We start from the raw sequence: 15,512 nt of genomic DNA, 5'->3' as shown, positions 1-15,512 counted from the left end.
TGTTAGGGAAGAGAAGGATCCAGCACGATGGATTTCTATTGGCCGAACAATTTGTTCTTTGTGAGATAAACCATCGCGAGAGCAATCTATTGTGGCAGTCACATAAAGAACATTGGAGCGTCCAACCAAGCCGAGTATTCTTGTGTATCGGAGAGTCGGGGAGACAGCTGTTGGCGGACAGCTATCTAATCTGTGGGGCGGGCTTTAGTCAAGTAAACAGATCAGCAGCACAAATCCCTGTACTGTCTAGACAGTTTGCTGCAATGTATAAGTCAAGATAAAATGTAATAGTCTTGAATCCAAAGTTAAGCAGATGATTGCCTAGACTTTAAGCAATTGTGTCAACTTCTCCATGTTTTCTTGTAACTCCCAGTGAATGGAGAAATAAGCACACATGTGCAGCCACATCTCTGTGGCCCAGGATGTGGAGGCTACCATCTTCTTTATCAAGCCAGCAAATGATAGTATAAGTGCTTCTCAATAAATTAGAATATCATCAAAAAGTTAATTTAGTTCAGTTCTTCAATACAAAAAGTTAAATCATATATTATATAGAGTCATTACAGAGTGATCTATTTCATAGTAACATAGTAACATAGTAATTAAGGTTGAAGGGAGACTTTAAGTCCATCTAGTTCAACCCATATCCTATCCTAACTTGCCCTAACATGTTGATCCAGAGGAAGGCAAAAAAAACCCATGTGGCAACAGTAAGCTTCACATTGGGGAAAAAAATTCCTTCCCGACTCCACATACGGCAATCAGACTAGCTCCCTGGATCAACGCAATATTAAGGAGACTAGTGTATATACCCTGTAATATTATACTTTTCAAGAAAGGCATCCAGTCCCTTCTTAAATTTTAGTAGTGAATCACTCATTACAACATCATATGGCAGAGAGTTCCATAGTCTCACTGCTCTTACAGTAAAGAATCCGCGTCTGTGAGTATGCTTAAACCTTCTTTCCTCCAGATGTAGAGGATGCCCCCTTGTCCCCGTCACAGGTCTAAGAGTAAAAAGATCATTAGAAAGGTCTTTGTATTGTCCCCACATATATTTATACATTGTAATAAGATCACCCCTAAGCCTTCGATTCTCCAAACTAAATAACCCCAAGTGTAATAACCTGTCTTGGTATTGCAGACCCCCTAGTTCCCTAATAACCTTGGTCGCTCTTCTCTGCACCCGCTCCAGTTCAGCTATGTCTTTCTTATACACCGGAGACCAGAACTGTACACAGTATTCTAAGTGTGGTCGCACTAGTGACTTATATAGAGGTAAAATTATGTTCTCCTCATGAGCATCTATGCCTCTTTTAATGCATCCCATTATTTTATTTGCCTTTGCAGCAGCTGCTTGACTCTGGCCACTAAATGTGAGTTTGTCGTCCACCCATACACCCAGGTCTTTTTCAGTGACTGTTTTGCCCAGTGTTTTACAATTAAGCACATAATTATACAACTTGTTCGTTCTACCCAAGTGCATGACCTTACATTTATCCCCATTAAAGCTCATTTGCCATTTATCAGCCCAAGCTTCTAGTTTACATAAATCCTCCTGTAATATAAAATTGTCCTCCTCTGTATTAATTACCCTGCAGAGTTTAGTATCATCTGCAAATATTGAAATTCTACTCTCTATGCCCCCTACAAGGTCATTAATAAATATGTTAAAAAGAAGCGGGCCCAAAACTGACCCCTGTGGTACCCCACTGCTAACCGTGACCCAGTCCGAGTGTGCTCCATTAATAACCACCCTTTGTTTCCTATCCCTGAGCCAGCTCTTAACCCACCTACACATATTTTCCCCTATCCCCATTGTTCTCATTTTATGTATCAACCTTTTGTGTGGCACCGTATCAAAAGCTTTTGAAAAGTCCATGTACACCACGTCCACTGCATTCCCTTGGTCCAGTCCGGAACTTACCTCTTCACAAAAGCTTATCAGATTAGTCTGACATCAACGGTCTCTTGTAAACCCATGTTGATATTGGGTCATAAGGTTATTCTTCTCCAGATACTCCAGTATAGTATCTCTTAGAAAACCCTCCAGGATTTTACCCACAGTTGAGGTTAAACTTACAGGCCTATAATTTCCAAGTTCAGTTTTTGTCCCCTTTTTGAATATTGGCACCACATTTGCTATACGCCAGTCCTGTGGTAGAGACCCTGTTATTATGGAATCTTTAAAGATTAAAAATAATGGTCTATCTATGACTGTGCTTAATTCCTGCAGTACTCAGGGGTGTATCCCATCCGGGCCCGGGGATTTGTCAATTTTAGTGATTTGTAGACGCCGCCGTACTTCCTGCTGAGTTAAGCAGGTGACATTTAATGGAGAATTTTTATCCCTGATCATGTTATCCATCATGGGATTTTCTTGTGTAAATACTGTTGAAAAAAAGTCATTTAGCATATTGGCTTTTTCCTCATCCTCATCCACCATTTCACCCAGACTATTTTTAAGGGGGCCAACACTATCATTTTTTAGCTTCTTACTATTTATGTAGTTAAAGAATATTTTGGGATTATTTTTACTTTCTCTGGCAATGAGTCTCTCTGTCTCAATCTTTGCGGTCTTGATTTGCTTTTTACAGAATTTATTTAATTTTCTGTATTTAGTTAATGCCTCATCACTACCTACTTGCTTTAATTCTCTAAATGCTTTATTTTTATCTCTTATTGTGCCCCTTACAGCTCTATTTAGCCATAGTGGTTTCCTCCTATTTCTCGCATGTTTATTCCCATACGGTATATATTGTGCACAGATCCTATTCAGGATGCTAATAAACGTCTCCCATTTTCTTTGTGTATTTTTATGTCTCAGGATATCGTCCCAGTTAATTGCACCAAGATCATCTCTCATCCGTTGGAAATTTGCCTTCCTGAAGTTTAGTGTCCTTGTAACCCCTCTACTACACATCTTATTAAAGGATACATGAAAACTTATTAATTTGTGATCACTATTACCCAAGTGACCCCCAACCCTTACATTTGATATGCGGTCTGGCCTGTTGGATAATATTAGGTCTAGCAGTGCCCCCCCTCTTGTTGGGTCCTGAACCAGTTGTGAAAGGTAATGGTCTCTCATAGTAGTCAAAAACCTATTACCTTTGCTGGAACTGCAGGTTTCGGTTCCCCAATGTATTTCAGGGTAGTTGAAGTCCCCCATAATAATGACTTCTCCTTGAGTCGCTGCTTCATCTATTTGCTTTATGAGGATATTCTCTGTAGCTTCCATTATTTTTGGAGATTTATAACAAACCCCTATCAGTAATTTATTATTTTTCCCCCCTCCCCTTATCTCTACCCACAGGGACTCTACATTTTCATTAGATTCATATATATTATCACGAAGGATGGGTTTTAAGGATGATTTTACATATAAACACACGCCTCCCCCTCGCTTATTTGTACGGTCATTTCTGAACAGACTATAGCCCTGTAAATTAACTGCCCAGTCATGGCTCTCATCCAGCCATGTCTCAGATATCCCCACCATGTCATAATTATGTTCCAACAACATTAACTCCAATTCCTCCATTTTGTTGGCGAGGCTTCTGGCATTAGTATACATGCACTTTATGTATCTCTCTGTACCTCTATTCTTTCTTAAATTATTAACTGTTCTAACCCCACCCCCCATGCCACCCCCACCCCCAATGTCATTATTTGTGCCCAGGTCTCTATCTGCACTGTCTTCCCCTCCTATAAAAGGAATACCCTCCCCCCCGTCCCTAGTTTAAACACTCCTCCAACCTTCTAGCCATTTTCTCCCCCAGCACAGCTGCACCCTCCCCATTGAGGTGCAGCCCGTCCCTAGCGTAGAACCTGTAGCCAACTGAGAAGTCGGCCCAGTTCTGCAGGAACCCAAACCCCTCCTTCCTACACCAATTCCTGAGCCACTTATTAACCTCCCTAATCTCCCGTTGCCTCTCTGGCGTGGCACGTGGTACAGGAAGTATTTCCAAAAATACCACCTTGGAGGTCCTTGCTTTAAGCTTACAGCCTAATTCCCTGAAATCATCTTTAAGGACCTTCCACCTACCTCTAACTTTGTCATTTGTGCCAATGTGCACCATGACCGCTGGATCCTCACCAGCCCCTCCCAGTAATCTGTCAACCCGATCAGCGATGTGTCGGACTCGAGCGCCAGGTAGGCAGCACACCGTTCGACGATCCCTGTCTTTGTGACAGATTGCCCTATCTGTTCCCCTAATAATTGAGTCTCCCACTACCAGAACCTGTCTGGCCTGCCCTGCTCTCCTATTTCCCCCCTTACTGGAGAAGACACTCCTCCGGCTTTCAGAGGACATGCCTTGCTGCAGCAGTGCTACTCCTGCACTAACACTCCCCTCATCTGCCAACTTTGCAAACTTATTGGGGTGTGCCAGATCAGGACTAGCCTCCCTGGTGCTCTTCCCTCTACCCCGCCTTCTAACTGTCACCCAGCTAGCTGCTTCATTGTCCTGCAGCTCCAACCTAGCATCCCCCCCCTCATCTATCCCAGTGAGCGTCTGCTCAGTGAGCAGAAGACTCCTTTCCATATTGTCTATGGATCTCAGTGTTGCCAGCTGCACATTTAGATCCAGTATCTGGGCTTCCAAATGCACAACGTGCTCACATCTTGCACAGCAGTATGCACCCTCGACCGGCTGTTCAAGGACTGCATACATGCGGCAAGACGTGCACTGGATGGCATTGGCAATAGTGGAGCACATCCTAATGGGGATTGCACCAGACAATAAGATAAGCAAAAATAAATTAAAAAAAAAAAAAAAAAAAGTATTACTATAACAGCAATTCAGTAAGACCTCCCTTGGAAACTCTCTGAATCTAAAGTCACTGAATTTCAAGTCACACACTTACCACAGTTCGCACTTACGCTCAGGTCACACTCAGCTCGTTCACACTCGCTCAGGAACACATGTTTATTTGTTAATGTTGATGATTATGGCTTACAGCCAATGAAATCCCAAAAGTCATTAACTCAGTAAATAAGAATAAATAGCAAAAAACACCTACAAAGGCTTCTTAAGTGTTTAAAAAGGTCCCTTAGTCTGTTTCAGTAGCTCCACAATCATGGGGAAGACTGCTGACCTGACAGATGTCCAGAAGGCAGTCACTGACACACTCCACAAGGAGGGTAAGCCACAAAAGGTCATTGCTAAAGAAGCCGGCTGTTCACAGAGTGATGTATCCAAGCATATTAATGGAAGGTTGAGTGGAAGGAAAAAGTGTGGTAGAAAAAGGTGCACAAGCAACCGGGATAACCGCAGCCTTGAAATAAATGTTAAGAAAAGGCCATACAGAAATTTGGGAGAGATTCACAAGGAGTGGACTGCTGCTGGAGTCATTGCTTCAAGAGCCACCACACACAGACGTATCCAGGACAAGGGCTACAAGTGTCGCATTCCTTGTGTCAGCCACTCATGACCAATAGACAATGAAGAAGCATCTTACCTGGACCAAGGAGAAAAATAACTGGACTGTGGCACAGTGGTTCAAGGTGTTGTTTTCAGATTAAAGTAAATTTTGCATTTCATTTGGAAATCAAGGTCCCAGAGTCTGGAGGAAGAGTGGAGAGGCCACAATCCAAGCTGCTGGAGGTCTAGTGTGAAGTTTCCACAATCAGTGATGGTTTGGGGAGCCATGTCATCTGCTGGTGTAGCTCCAGTGTGTTTTATCAAGACCAGTCAGCGCAGCCATCTACCAGGAAATTTTAGAGCACTTCATGCTTCCCTCTGCCGACAAGCTTTTTGGAGATGGAAATGTCATTCTCCAGCAGGATTGGCCCCTGTCCACACTGCCAAAAGCATCAATACCTGGTTTACACACAACAGTATCACTGTGCTTGATTGGCAGCAAACTCACCTGACCTTAACCCTATAGAGAATCTATGGAGTATTGTCAAGAGGAAGATGAGAGACACCAGACCGAACAATGCAGACGAGCTGAAGGCTGCTATCAAAGCAACCTGGGCTTCCATAACCCCTCAGCAGTGCCACAGGCTGATCACCTCCATGCCACGCCACATTAATGCAGTAATTGATGCAAAAGGAGCCCCGGCCAAGTATTGAGTGCATTTACTGAACATACATTTCAGTAGGACAACATTTCGGATTTTAAAATCATTTTTCAAGCTGGTGTTATAAAGTATTCTAATTTACTGAGATAATGACTTTTGGGTTTTCATTGGCTGTAAGCCATAATCATCAACATTACCAGAAATAAACATGTGAAATAGATCACTCTGTGTGTAATGACTCTATAGAATATATGAGGTTCACTTTTTGTATTGAAGAACTGAAATAAATTAACTTGTTGATGATATATAATTTGGTGAGAAGCACCTGTATATACATTACTATATACAGTACATTACTGTATAGAATGTTTAGACAGGTGTGGAAAAAATTCTGCAACGTAAGAATGCTTTCAAAACAGTATGAAAGCTTCACTTATAGTTAAACTTGCACACAGTTTTTGAAGGAACTCGGCAGGAGGTTGTTCCAAACATCTTGGCGAACTAACGACAGATCTTCTGTATCTGTCACTTGTGCAAATCCTTCTGTCTCTTCATGTAGTCCCACACAGACTAGATGATGTGAGATCAGGGCTCTGTGGTGCCGGATCATCACTTCCAGGACTCCTTGTTCTTCTTTCTACTGAAGATAGTGTTAATGACATTGGCTGTATGTTTGGGGTCATTCTCCTGCTGCAGAATTATTTTGACACCAAACTCATCCCTGCTGTTATTGCACAATGGATAAGTACAGTATCTGACAGCATTTCTTAGCATTGAAATTACCATTAACCCTAACCAATCCTCCTCTCCATTTGCTGAAATGTAGCCTCAGACTTGCAAGGAACCTCCAGCGTGCTTTACTGTCCCTGCAGACCATCATTATTGTGTCGCTCTCCAGTCATTCGGCAAACAAACTGCCTTCTGTTACATCCAAATTGTCATGATCCAGGTTGGATGATGACAGTTAAAAGCACATGTAACCTTTTTTTTCCTTAAGCTTGTGCTTAAGTTTGGTTTTGCCCCCGGTGGCCATTAGGATTATTACACAGTGGTGTCTTTTGTTCTAGTTTGCCCCGGTAGTGGTTAGCGTTATTACACGGGAATCTAACAGGTGTGATTCCTCTGGCTTAACTATAAAGGTGTGTCATGTGCTCTCACTGGGGTTGGTGATAGTATTCATTTCCAACCATCCTTGGTGGAGAAAGGAGCTGGAGAGAGTTCCTTGCAGCACAGTCAGAGCCCTGGTGTGGAAGGAGTCAGAGGGGATTTCCTTGCAGCTCTGACAGAGCTTGGTGGCAGCTATTCAGGAGGAAAGCTGCATTCTGGTGGTGGACTCTGTTGCTGGGAGCAAGAGCAACGGAGCAAAGCTAAGTGGTGTTTCCCTGTTTGTGCCTTTCCTTTATGTATGTTTCAGTGCAGTGGTGGGATTAGTCTCTGCACCGGCCATTTCACTAGAAAGGGGTAGGTGCAGGGCGAGCTAGGTTTTAAAGGTATCCTGAGCGGCGCCCGGTGCGGAACCGGCCTAGGGATCGGTAGGAGTGTAGAGATACTGACTCAGGGGAGTGCAGGAGGTGTATTTCTGAAATTCGCCTGCTGGAGGTGGGGTATCCGGCTGCACGTTTTATTATTTAAGTTCGCCATACTGGAGGTGGTCTATCCAGGGTCGTGTGTGTCATAAATTCGCCCTGCTGGAGGCGGTGTGTCCAGTCACACGTTGATCTTCACACAAATCTTTCACATTTTGACACATCAGTCCAGAGCACCTGCTGACATTTTACTGCACACCAGTTCCTATATTTTCATACATACTATAGCAACTTGGCTATGTTTCTATGTCGAAGATATGGCTCTCTGGATCAATAGATGAAGACCACTCTTGGCCAGACTTCTCTGAACAGTAGATGGGTGTAATTGGGTCCCTGCTGCAGCACTGCTGAACATCTTCCGATCTCAAAGGGAAGTAAGCATGATGTGTGTCTCATCTGTTGCACTATTTTGCCTTGGCTGACCACTGTGTCTACAATTCTCAACATTGTCCATTTCTTGGTGCTTCTTCAAAAGAACTTGAATATCACATCTTGAAACCCCAGCCTGCTTTGAAATCTGCCTGAGGAAGACCTTGCTGATGCAGTTGTAAGGGATATAATGACCTTTGCACTTCCCTCCTTCTAATTGTCTTTCATTTGTTGATAATGTCTATGATAAATGCCTGCGGCACTGCTACATAGAAATATGTATTATCGCTCATATTTTATGGTACAGCCACATGTGTGTATGTGTTACCATTCTGTAGAAAACTGTATTATATTGTTTTGTGTTCCTTTAGTATAGTATTGTATAATATAATGTGACTGATGTTCATGTACAGTTTAGGGTAAATATAGTGCATCCTTTTGGGGGACATTAGAGAAGGGCACTTTAGTAGATAGTTCTTATATATAGGGTAAGTGTAGTTCTGTTGTGGGCCACTAGATGGGGGGCATACTAGTGGGCCTTATAGGATGTTTATAGAGGGTTAATGGTAGGAGGGACTGTCGGGTAGTAACAGGGGAGCTTGTAGGAAGTTAAGTCAGACGGGGCCAGGGTGCCCTAGTGTCCACATGGGCTATAGGCCCGGTCAGCTTGGCAGCCACGCAACATTAAAGCGCTGCAGCCCTCGTTACCCACGGCCACTGTGTGTCATAGCAGTCGACCAGTACAAGAAAGGAAAGATGTGGCGACTTATCGCCTGGGCAGACGCTTTTAGGGCAGGAGTCGGTTGGGCAGATGAGCTGAAAGAAGTTAGAGCTTCAACGAGATCAGCACAGATGGGCCAAATGCTTTACCAGAGGCAACCAAACTTGATGACTGATGATTTCGAGTCTGGGGCGAAACAGGCAGAAGGAATTGTAGTCATGGCGAGGTCAGGCCAGCAAGGAACTGGGGAGCAATCTAGGACTGTCCGGTCCGGGTGTGGTACTGCACAGAAGTGAGAGCCAGAAAGGGAAAGATGAGGAAACCAGTAAATGTCAAGATGTACCAACTGTGGATGTAACGTTTGAACTGTGAAGTACTCAGTAAAGAAAATGTTAAAGTTAACTTAGACTGTGTCTCCACTGCTGGGGGTCGCCTGAAAGAGGGATCGTCGTCACCTGGGAAGTGCCCAGAGGGGGCAGAATCTGGAGATGCAGGTATGCTGAAGAGGAGTACAATTTTCTGTAAGGGAAAGACTGGACATAGATATTGCGGTTATTCAGGTCACGACTAAAGTCCTGTTCCACCCTTACACAGTATAACTACCTTGTGTCACCACCTTGTGTCTGGTTGCTTTACTCAGGTTTCATTAGCATAACCTGTGACATGAAATTGTTTTACACCATCTGACCTTTGCAGCAGAGTTTGTCTGTTACTCATCCAGTTTTAAGCCTCCTACAAGGCTGTCTCTGTATCAGTTAATGACTGTGTTTTAACCTACTTATGAAAATCATGATCATTACCACCTGTTTCATATAATTATTACTCATACCAGACTATAATCCAACAAAATCCATATCTTGGTGCAAGTGAACCTAGAATAATTGATGCTGTTTGGAAGGCAAAGGTTGCTCACACCAAATATTGATTTGGCTTGGTTTATTTTATATGATTTGGTCTTACTTTACAGTATTTCTTCCACACCTGCCTAAAATATCTTTGTTGGACTGTAGAGGACTGGGGAAAAGTTATTTTCTCTGATGAAGACTATTTGGAACATATGGAAGAATGATTATCTGGAGAAGAAAAGATGAGCGCTGCCCTGTGTCCTACCAATAATAAAGCATCCTGAGATCATTGATATCTGGGGGCTTTTCATTGAGGGGGCTTACTCACAATTTTATTTAATAGCACTGCCATAGATAAAAGAATGAAATGCAAACATCATACAAGAGCAAGTTCTCCCAACCTTCCAGGAGCAACTTGGTGATGCACAATGCTTTTTCCAGCATGAAGGAGACCATGTCACAAGTCATAAATGATAACTAAGTGGCTCGGTGAACAAACCATTAAAAGTTTGGTTCTATGGCTGTAATATCCATATCTCAATCCCATTGACAACCTATGATCAATATGCAAAAAGTCAGTGGACAATAAAAACAGAAATTGTGATAAATTCCAAGTAATAATTAGGTAATAATGGGTCGCCATCACTTAGGATTTGGCCCTGATGTTGATATCCAGCTGCCATAGCGAAGGGCAGAAGTCTTGAAAATAAGAGTCAACACTTCAAATATTGAGTCTTTGCATAAACTATCAATGAAAGTTTAAAAAAAGTATGACATGCTGATAATTGTCCTTCAATAACCATAGAAACATCAGACAACATGATCTAAAAACACTGAACGAACAAACTTTGTGAAAACTAAACTTTGCGTCAGTCTCAAAACTTTTGTCCACAACTGTATACAGACATAATAGCATATATACAGTGCCTTACGAAAGTATTCGGCCCCCTGGAACATTTCAATCTTTTCCCACATATCATGCTTCAAACATAGAGATACCAAATGTAAATTTTTGGTGAAGAATCAACAACAAGTGGGACACAATTCTGAAGGTGAACGAAATGTATTGGTTATTTTACATTTTTGTGGAAATTCACAAACTGAAAAGTGAGGCGTGCAATATTATTCGACCCCTTTAACTTAATACTTTGTTGCACCACCTTTTGCTGCGATTACAGCTGCAAGTCGCTTGGGGTATGTCTCTATCAGTTTTGTACATCGAGAGACTGAAATTCTTGGGTTGTGCTCACAGCCCAACACTGTGCGGCCCTCCAAAGAAATGCCACCCCACACCATTACTGACCCACTGTCAAACTAGTCATGCTGAAGGATGTTAAAGGCAGCAGATCGCTCTCCATGGTGTCTCTAGACTCTGTCACATCTCTCACATGTGCTCAGTGTGAACCTGCTTTCATCTGTGAAGAGCACAGGGCGCCAGTGGTGAATTTGCCAATTCTGGTGTTCTGTGGCAAACGCCAAGCATCCTGCACAGTGTTGGGCTGTGAGCACAACGCCCATCTGTGGACGTTGGACCCTCAGACCATCCTCATGGAGTCGGTTTCTAACCGTTTGTGCAGACACATGCACATTTGTGGCCTGCTGGAGGTCATTTTGCAGGGCTCTGGCAGTGCTCCTCCTGTTCCTCCTTGCACAAAGGCGGAGGTAGCATTCCTGCTGCTGGGTTGTTGCCCTCCTACGGCCCCCTCCACATCTCCTGGTGTACTGGCCTGTCTCCTGGTAGCACCTCCAGCCTCTGGACACTACGCTGACAGACACGGCAAACCTTCTTGCCACAGCACGCACTGATGTGCCATCCTGGATGAGCTGCACTACCTGAGCCACTTGTGTGGGTTCTAGAGTCTGTCTCATGCTACCACGAGTGTGAAAGCACAACCAACATTCAAAAGTGACCAAAACATCAGCCAGAAAGCATTGGTACTGAGATGTGGTCTGTGGTCCCCACCTGTAGAACCACTCCTTTATTGAGGGTGTCTTGATAATTGCCAATAATTTCCATCTGTTGTCTATTCCATTTGCACAACAGCATGTGAAATTTATTGTCAATCAGTGTCGCTTCCTATGTGGACAGTTTGATTTCACATAAGTTTAATTTACTTGGAGTTATACTCTGTTGTTTAAGTGTTCCCTTTATTTTTTTGAGCAGTGTATATATATATATATATATATATATATATATATATATATATATATATATATATACACACAATGGAACTTATACATATGTGTTTAGCATATCATATAATCATATAATCTCTGATTCTCTGTATTCTTGGCAATTGCTAGTTGCTGCTATGAAACGTTTTACAATGTGGAACCTGTGCAGTCCCTGCTGATACACGTGACAGGTAATAAAACAGTTGAAGTGATAAGCCTCTGGGCAATCCAGAGCCATTATATGGGACAATTGTCCATGTAAGAATGCAAACAATCCACACTGCGATCAATGTAGATCGACAGCGTGTAACACTTCTGTGTACCCCATCCTGACCATATACAGTGTCGTTACATAAACCCTACATGTTAGGTAACAGGTGACATCTCATTTGGAGGCTTCTGCTGTCACCCAGGGTTTATATGGGGCAGGCATTTCCCCTCTGCTGCTTTTTTGTCAATGACATAATTCTTTCCTTCTTAGTCTATGTTCACACATTGCATTTTTGCATTTGCTGAGTGTTTGACGCATTTTTGGTGCATTTTTTACAGCCTTTTTGTCAGGGTACATTTGTCTCTTGTTCTCGTTTAGTGCATAAAAAAAATCTGATTCAACTCCATCAGGTGTTGACACCAAAAATGCAGCAAAATCTGATACCTGTGTTTTTTTCCCCCCCAGAGTTTTTGCAGCATTTTTAGCACTACCCATTGTTTTCAATAGGGGGAAAAAGGCTGCAAAATTGCTGAAAGAAGTGACTGCTGCATTTTGCAAAAACGCAGCTCTTTGTCAAAACAGTCAGGAAAAAAAAGCAAGGTGAGTGCATGAGATTTCTGAACTCTCATAAACTTTGCTGGTACTGTGAAACGCAGCTAAAAACTAGCATTAAAAAAATTCATTAAAAAAAAATGCTGCAAAAACGCAATGTGTGAACAAAGCCTTATATAGGAATAGTTCCATTAGAATAGAAGGTGGATAGATGCTCATTCACCAAGCACAAGTGTAAAACTGCTTAAAATGCTGCAAATATTTCATTTTTTGTTCATTCGTAGTGCCTGCATGCCTATGACTGACGCACATTTATTTAGGTGGCACATGGCAGCTGAAAAATATGGCAAATTCCTTATAAGGTCCAGGACGCTTAATCATTAAAGTGTATCTTCTTCCAGGGGGCTGTTCATCCAGACCCACCATATACCAATCACCAGTCTTGATGAATTGGGGGCCTAAACATTTGCAGTAAGTAAAGTTTGTGAAGTGTCTGAAAAGGTGAAACTTTACCTGAAAATGTATTTAATATAGCAGCAGATGGGTGGAGGGTAAGAAAGTGGCAAAGGGTCACAGGCTGCACCAATAAATAACTAACATCAGATAGACGGTCAGATAGATATGGAGATTCACCAACAGCCTCCATATATATTAGATGAAAGGCAGCAAAACCCCCCAAACTCTTCAGGATCTGATGAACAAATGAACACCCAGCCATCCCGGGCATTCATGTATGTGGGAGTGGGGAAAGATAGCCGTCTGTCCAATGGATCCTCAAGTTATCTCATGTGAATGGCCCACTAAAGGCAGAGATAGACAGACAGACAGACAGACAGACAGACAGACAGATAGACAGATAATAGATAGATAGAGTTACAAGAAAAAATGGAACAGCATAATCCAAATTCTTTGGGTGCACAGGCCTCCCAAGCAATTATCCAAAAAGCCAAAATTCACATATGGAAAAACTGAAGGCAGCACTCCTTTTCAAAAGGTAAAAAATGTGGTTTTATTTCAGACCCACATGGTTGGCGACGTTTCGGCGCATGCAGAGCCTTTATCAATCAGGGCTTGATAAAGGCACTGCATGAGCCGAAACGTCGTCAACCATGTGGGTCTGAAATAAAACCACATTTTTTACCTTTTGAAAAGGAGTGCTGCCTTCAGATTTTCATAGATAGATAGATAATAGACAAATAGATAGATAATAGATAGATAAATAGATAGATAGATAATAGATAGACAGATGATAGATAAATGAATAGATAGATAACAGATAGATAGTTAAATAGACAGATAATAGATAGATAAATACAAAAAGAGAAGTAGAGCAGCACGAATACAAATTTATATAGATTGATCAATAGATAATAGATAGACAGATAAATAGATAATAGATAGATAAATAGATGATAGATAGATAGATAGATAGATAGATAGACATATTGTTGGTGTAACCTGTGCAGCCGCAGAGGGGACCAAGAGGTAGGGGAGCCCATTTATACCTCCAAAGCAGGTGTAATTTTGCATTTTTTTATTAGGTCTTTGGCTGCAAAGGGCAAATATATTGTTCGTGCACAGAGGCTCTCTTCTGTCTGTGTCTGGCAGTGGATAATAGATAGATAGATAATAGATAGATGATAGACAGCTAGATACCGTAGGAATAGATAGATAATAGATGATGGATACACAGAATTGATTTCTGCTCCTATCATATGATTAGCTATAGCACACATGAATAATAATAATAGGATATGATATGGTACATTATCATTATGTATTACATGGTATATTCTTCTTATTGATTATTATTATCATTATCCTTATATCATAGTACATTACGATGACATATAATTACTTACATTTTCTTGAATCCGATCTAAAAAATGAAAGTTATATCACACAATCTAAGTTGTGACAAGACCCCCCCCCATGCCCGGATACTCACGCAGTTCATGGGTGCCCGGGTTGTCGCTGAATTCGATGACATATAGGTGCCTCCCTTGGTGGCTTCTGCCAATACTGTAGATCTTGGTGATATAAGGGCAGGCATGGTGAACATCATACAGAGCCTGGATCAGTTCCTGGTAGCGGTGGTAATGAAAGCTGACTGGTACTGCCACCTTACACAGGAGGACGAGGAGAAGGACAGCGCACAACTTCACACTCATTCTTTCAGCTTTCTCCCTGAAGTTTCCATAGGATAGGTAACAGAGAACTCCTGTCCTGCCCCTCTACCAGTGTGAACTGCCACCAGCCTGCTCCAATTTCATAGAATAGTGCCAGCCCACTGCTGACTGCAGCCCAGTGGATGGAAGTATGTGAGGTGGACTAAGGGGGGAAAAAAAGTTACTTTTGCAGAACTCCTCCCTAGACAGCATCCTACAGAGTGACTTACAGCAGTTGATTGAGGAAACCCCCTCCTTCCCCTCTGCTCTCCTCCTCCTCCTCTCTGTGGCCCCCACCAGGTAGACCAAGCACCACTGACCTCTGCTCATTTATTAACCAGTGTGCAAACAGTTAATTAACTAGCGAAGCTGAACGATTAAACCGTCACATATTCACTGTCGTTACAGTTTACCACACTGTATCTGATTGTTTGCTACTATGTAATCGTGCTTAACACGTTTTACATCCACATCTTCAGATTTGCTTGAACCAAATGTTCACATGGATGTATCATTAATTCTTTTTTGCCATCTGTATTTCAGCAACATTACAAAAATACAGCAAAAAGACAGCACACAAAAAATGTATGCAAAATGTTGTAGAGAAACATTGTAAAACCCATAAAAACATCTCTGGAAAATTGATGTATCACACTCACATGCATCGAGCATGGGATTATTACTGGGGAAGTAAGAGCTGACAATTCCACCTCCATGGATGTAGGACCTACTGCCATGAACAGGTAATTACAACAAGTCCAGCCAACAAGTCTATGATTTGTTTACTTATACAGTGGGGAAAAAAAGTGTTTAGTCAGTCAGCAATAGTGCAAGTTCCACCACTTAAAAAGATGAGA

The 15,512-nt window shown here is 42.2% G+C and overlaps 1 protein-coding gene across 1 annotated transcript in view; it reads right to left on the bottom strand.

Moving 5' to 3' along the window:
* The window catches only part of CPN1 (carboxypeptidase N subunit 1), a 60,346-nt gene extending 45,474 nt beyond the window's left edge, over positions 1-14,872 (bottom strand). The window contains exon 1 of the mRNA XM_073552787.1: positions 14,436-14,872. Within this exon, the coding sequence (XP_073408888.1) occupies positions 14,436-14,658 (223 nt within the window). The 5' untranslated portion in view covers positions 14,659-14,872. The remainder of the gene's footprint in view (positions 1-14,435) is intronic.
* Between the last annotated feature and the right edge of the window lie 640 nt (positions 14,873-15,512).

This window comes from Dendrobates tinctorius, unplaced genomic scaffold (assembly GCF_039654945.1).
Source record: "Dendrobates tinctorius isolate UK_male_01 unplaced genomic scaffold, ASM3965494v1 ptg000196l, whole genome shotgun sequence".
Lineage (NCBI taxonomy): Eukaryota > Metazoa > Chordata > Amphibia > Anura > Dendrobatidae > Dendrobates > Dendrobates tinctorius.
Note: the sequence above shows the minus strand (reverse complement) of the source record. Positions and strands in the feature narration are given on the sequence as shown.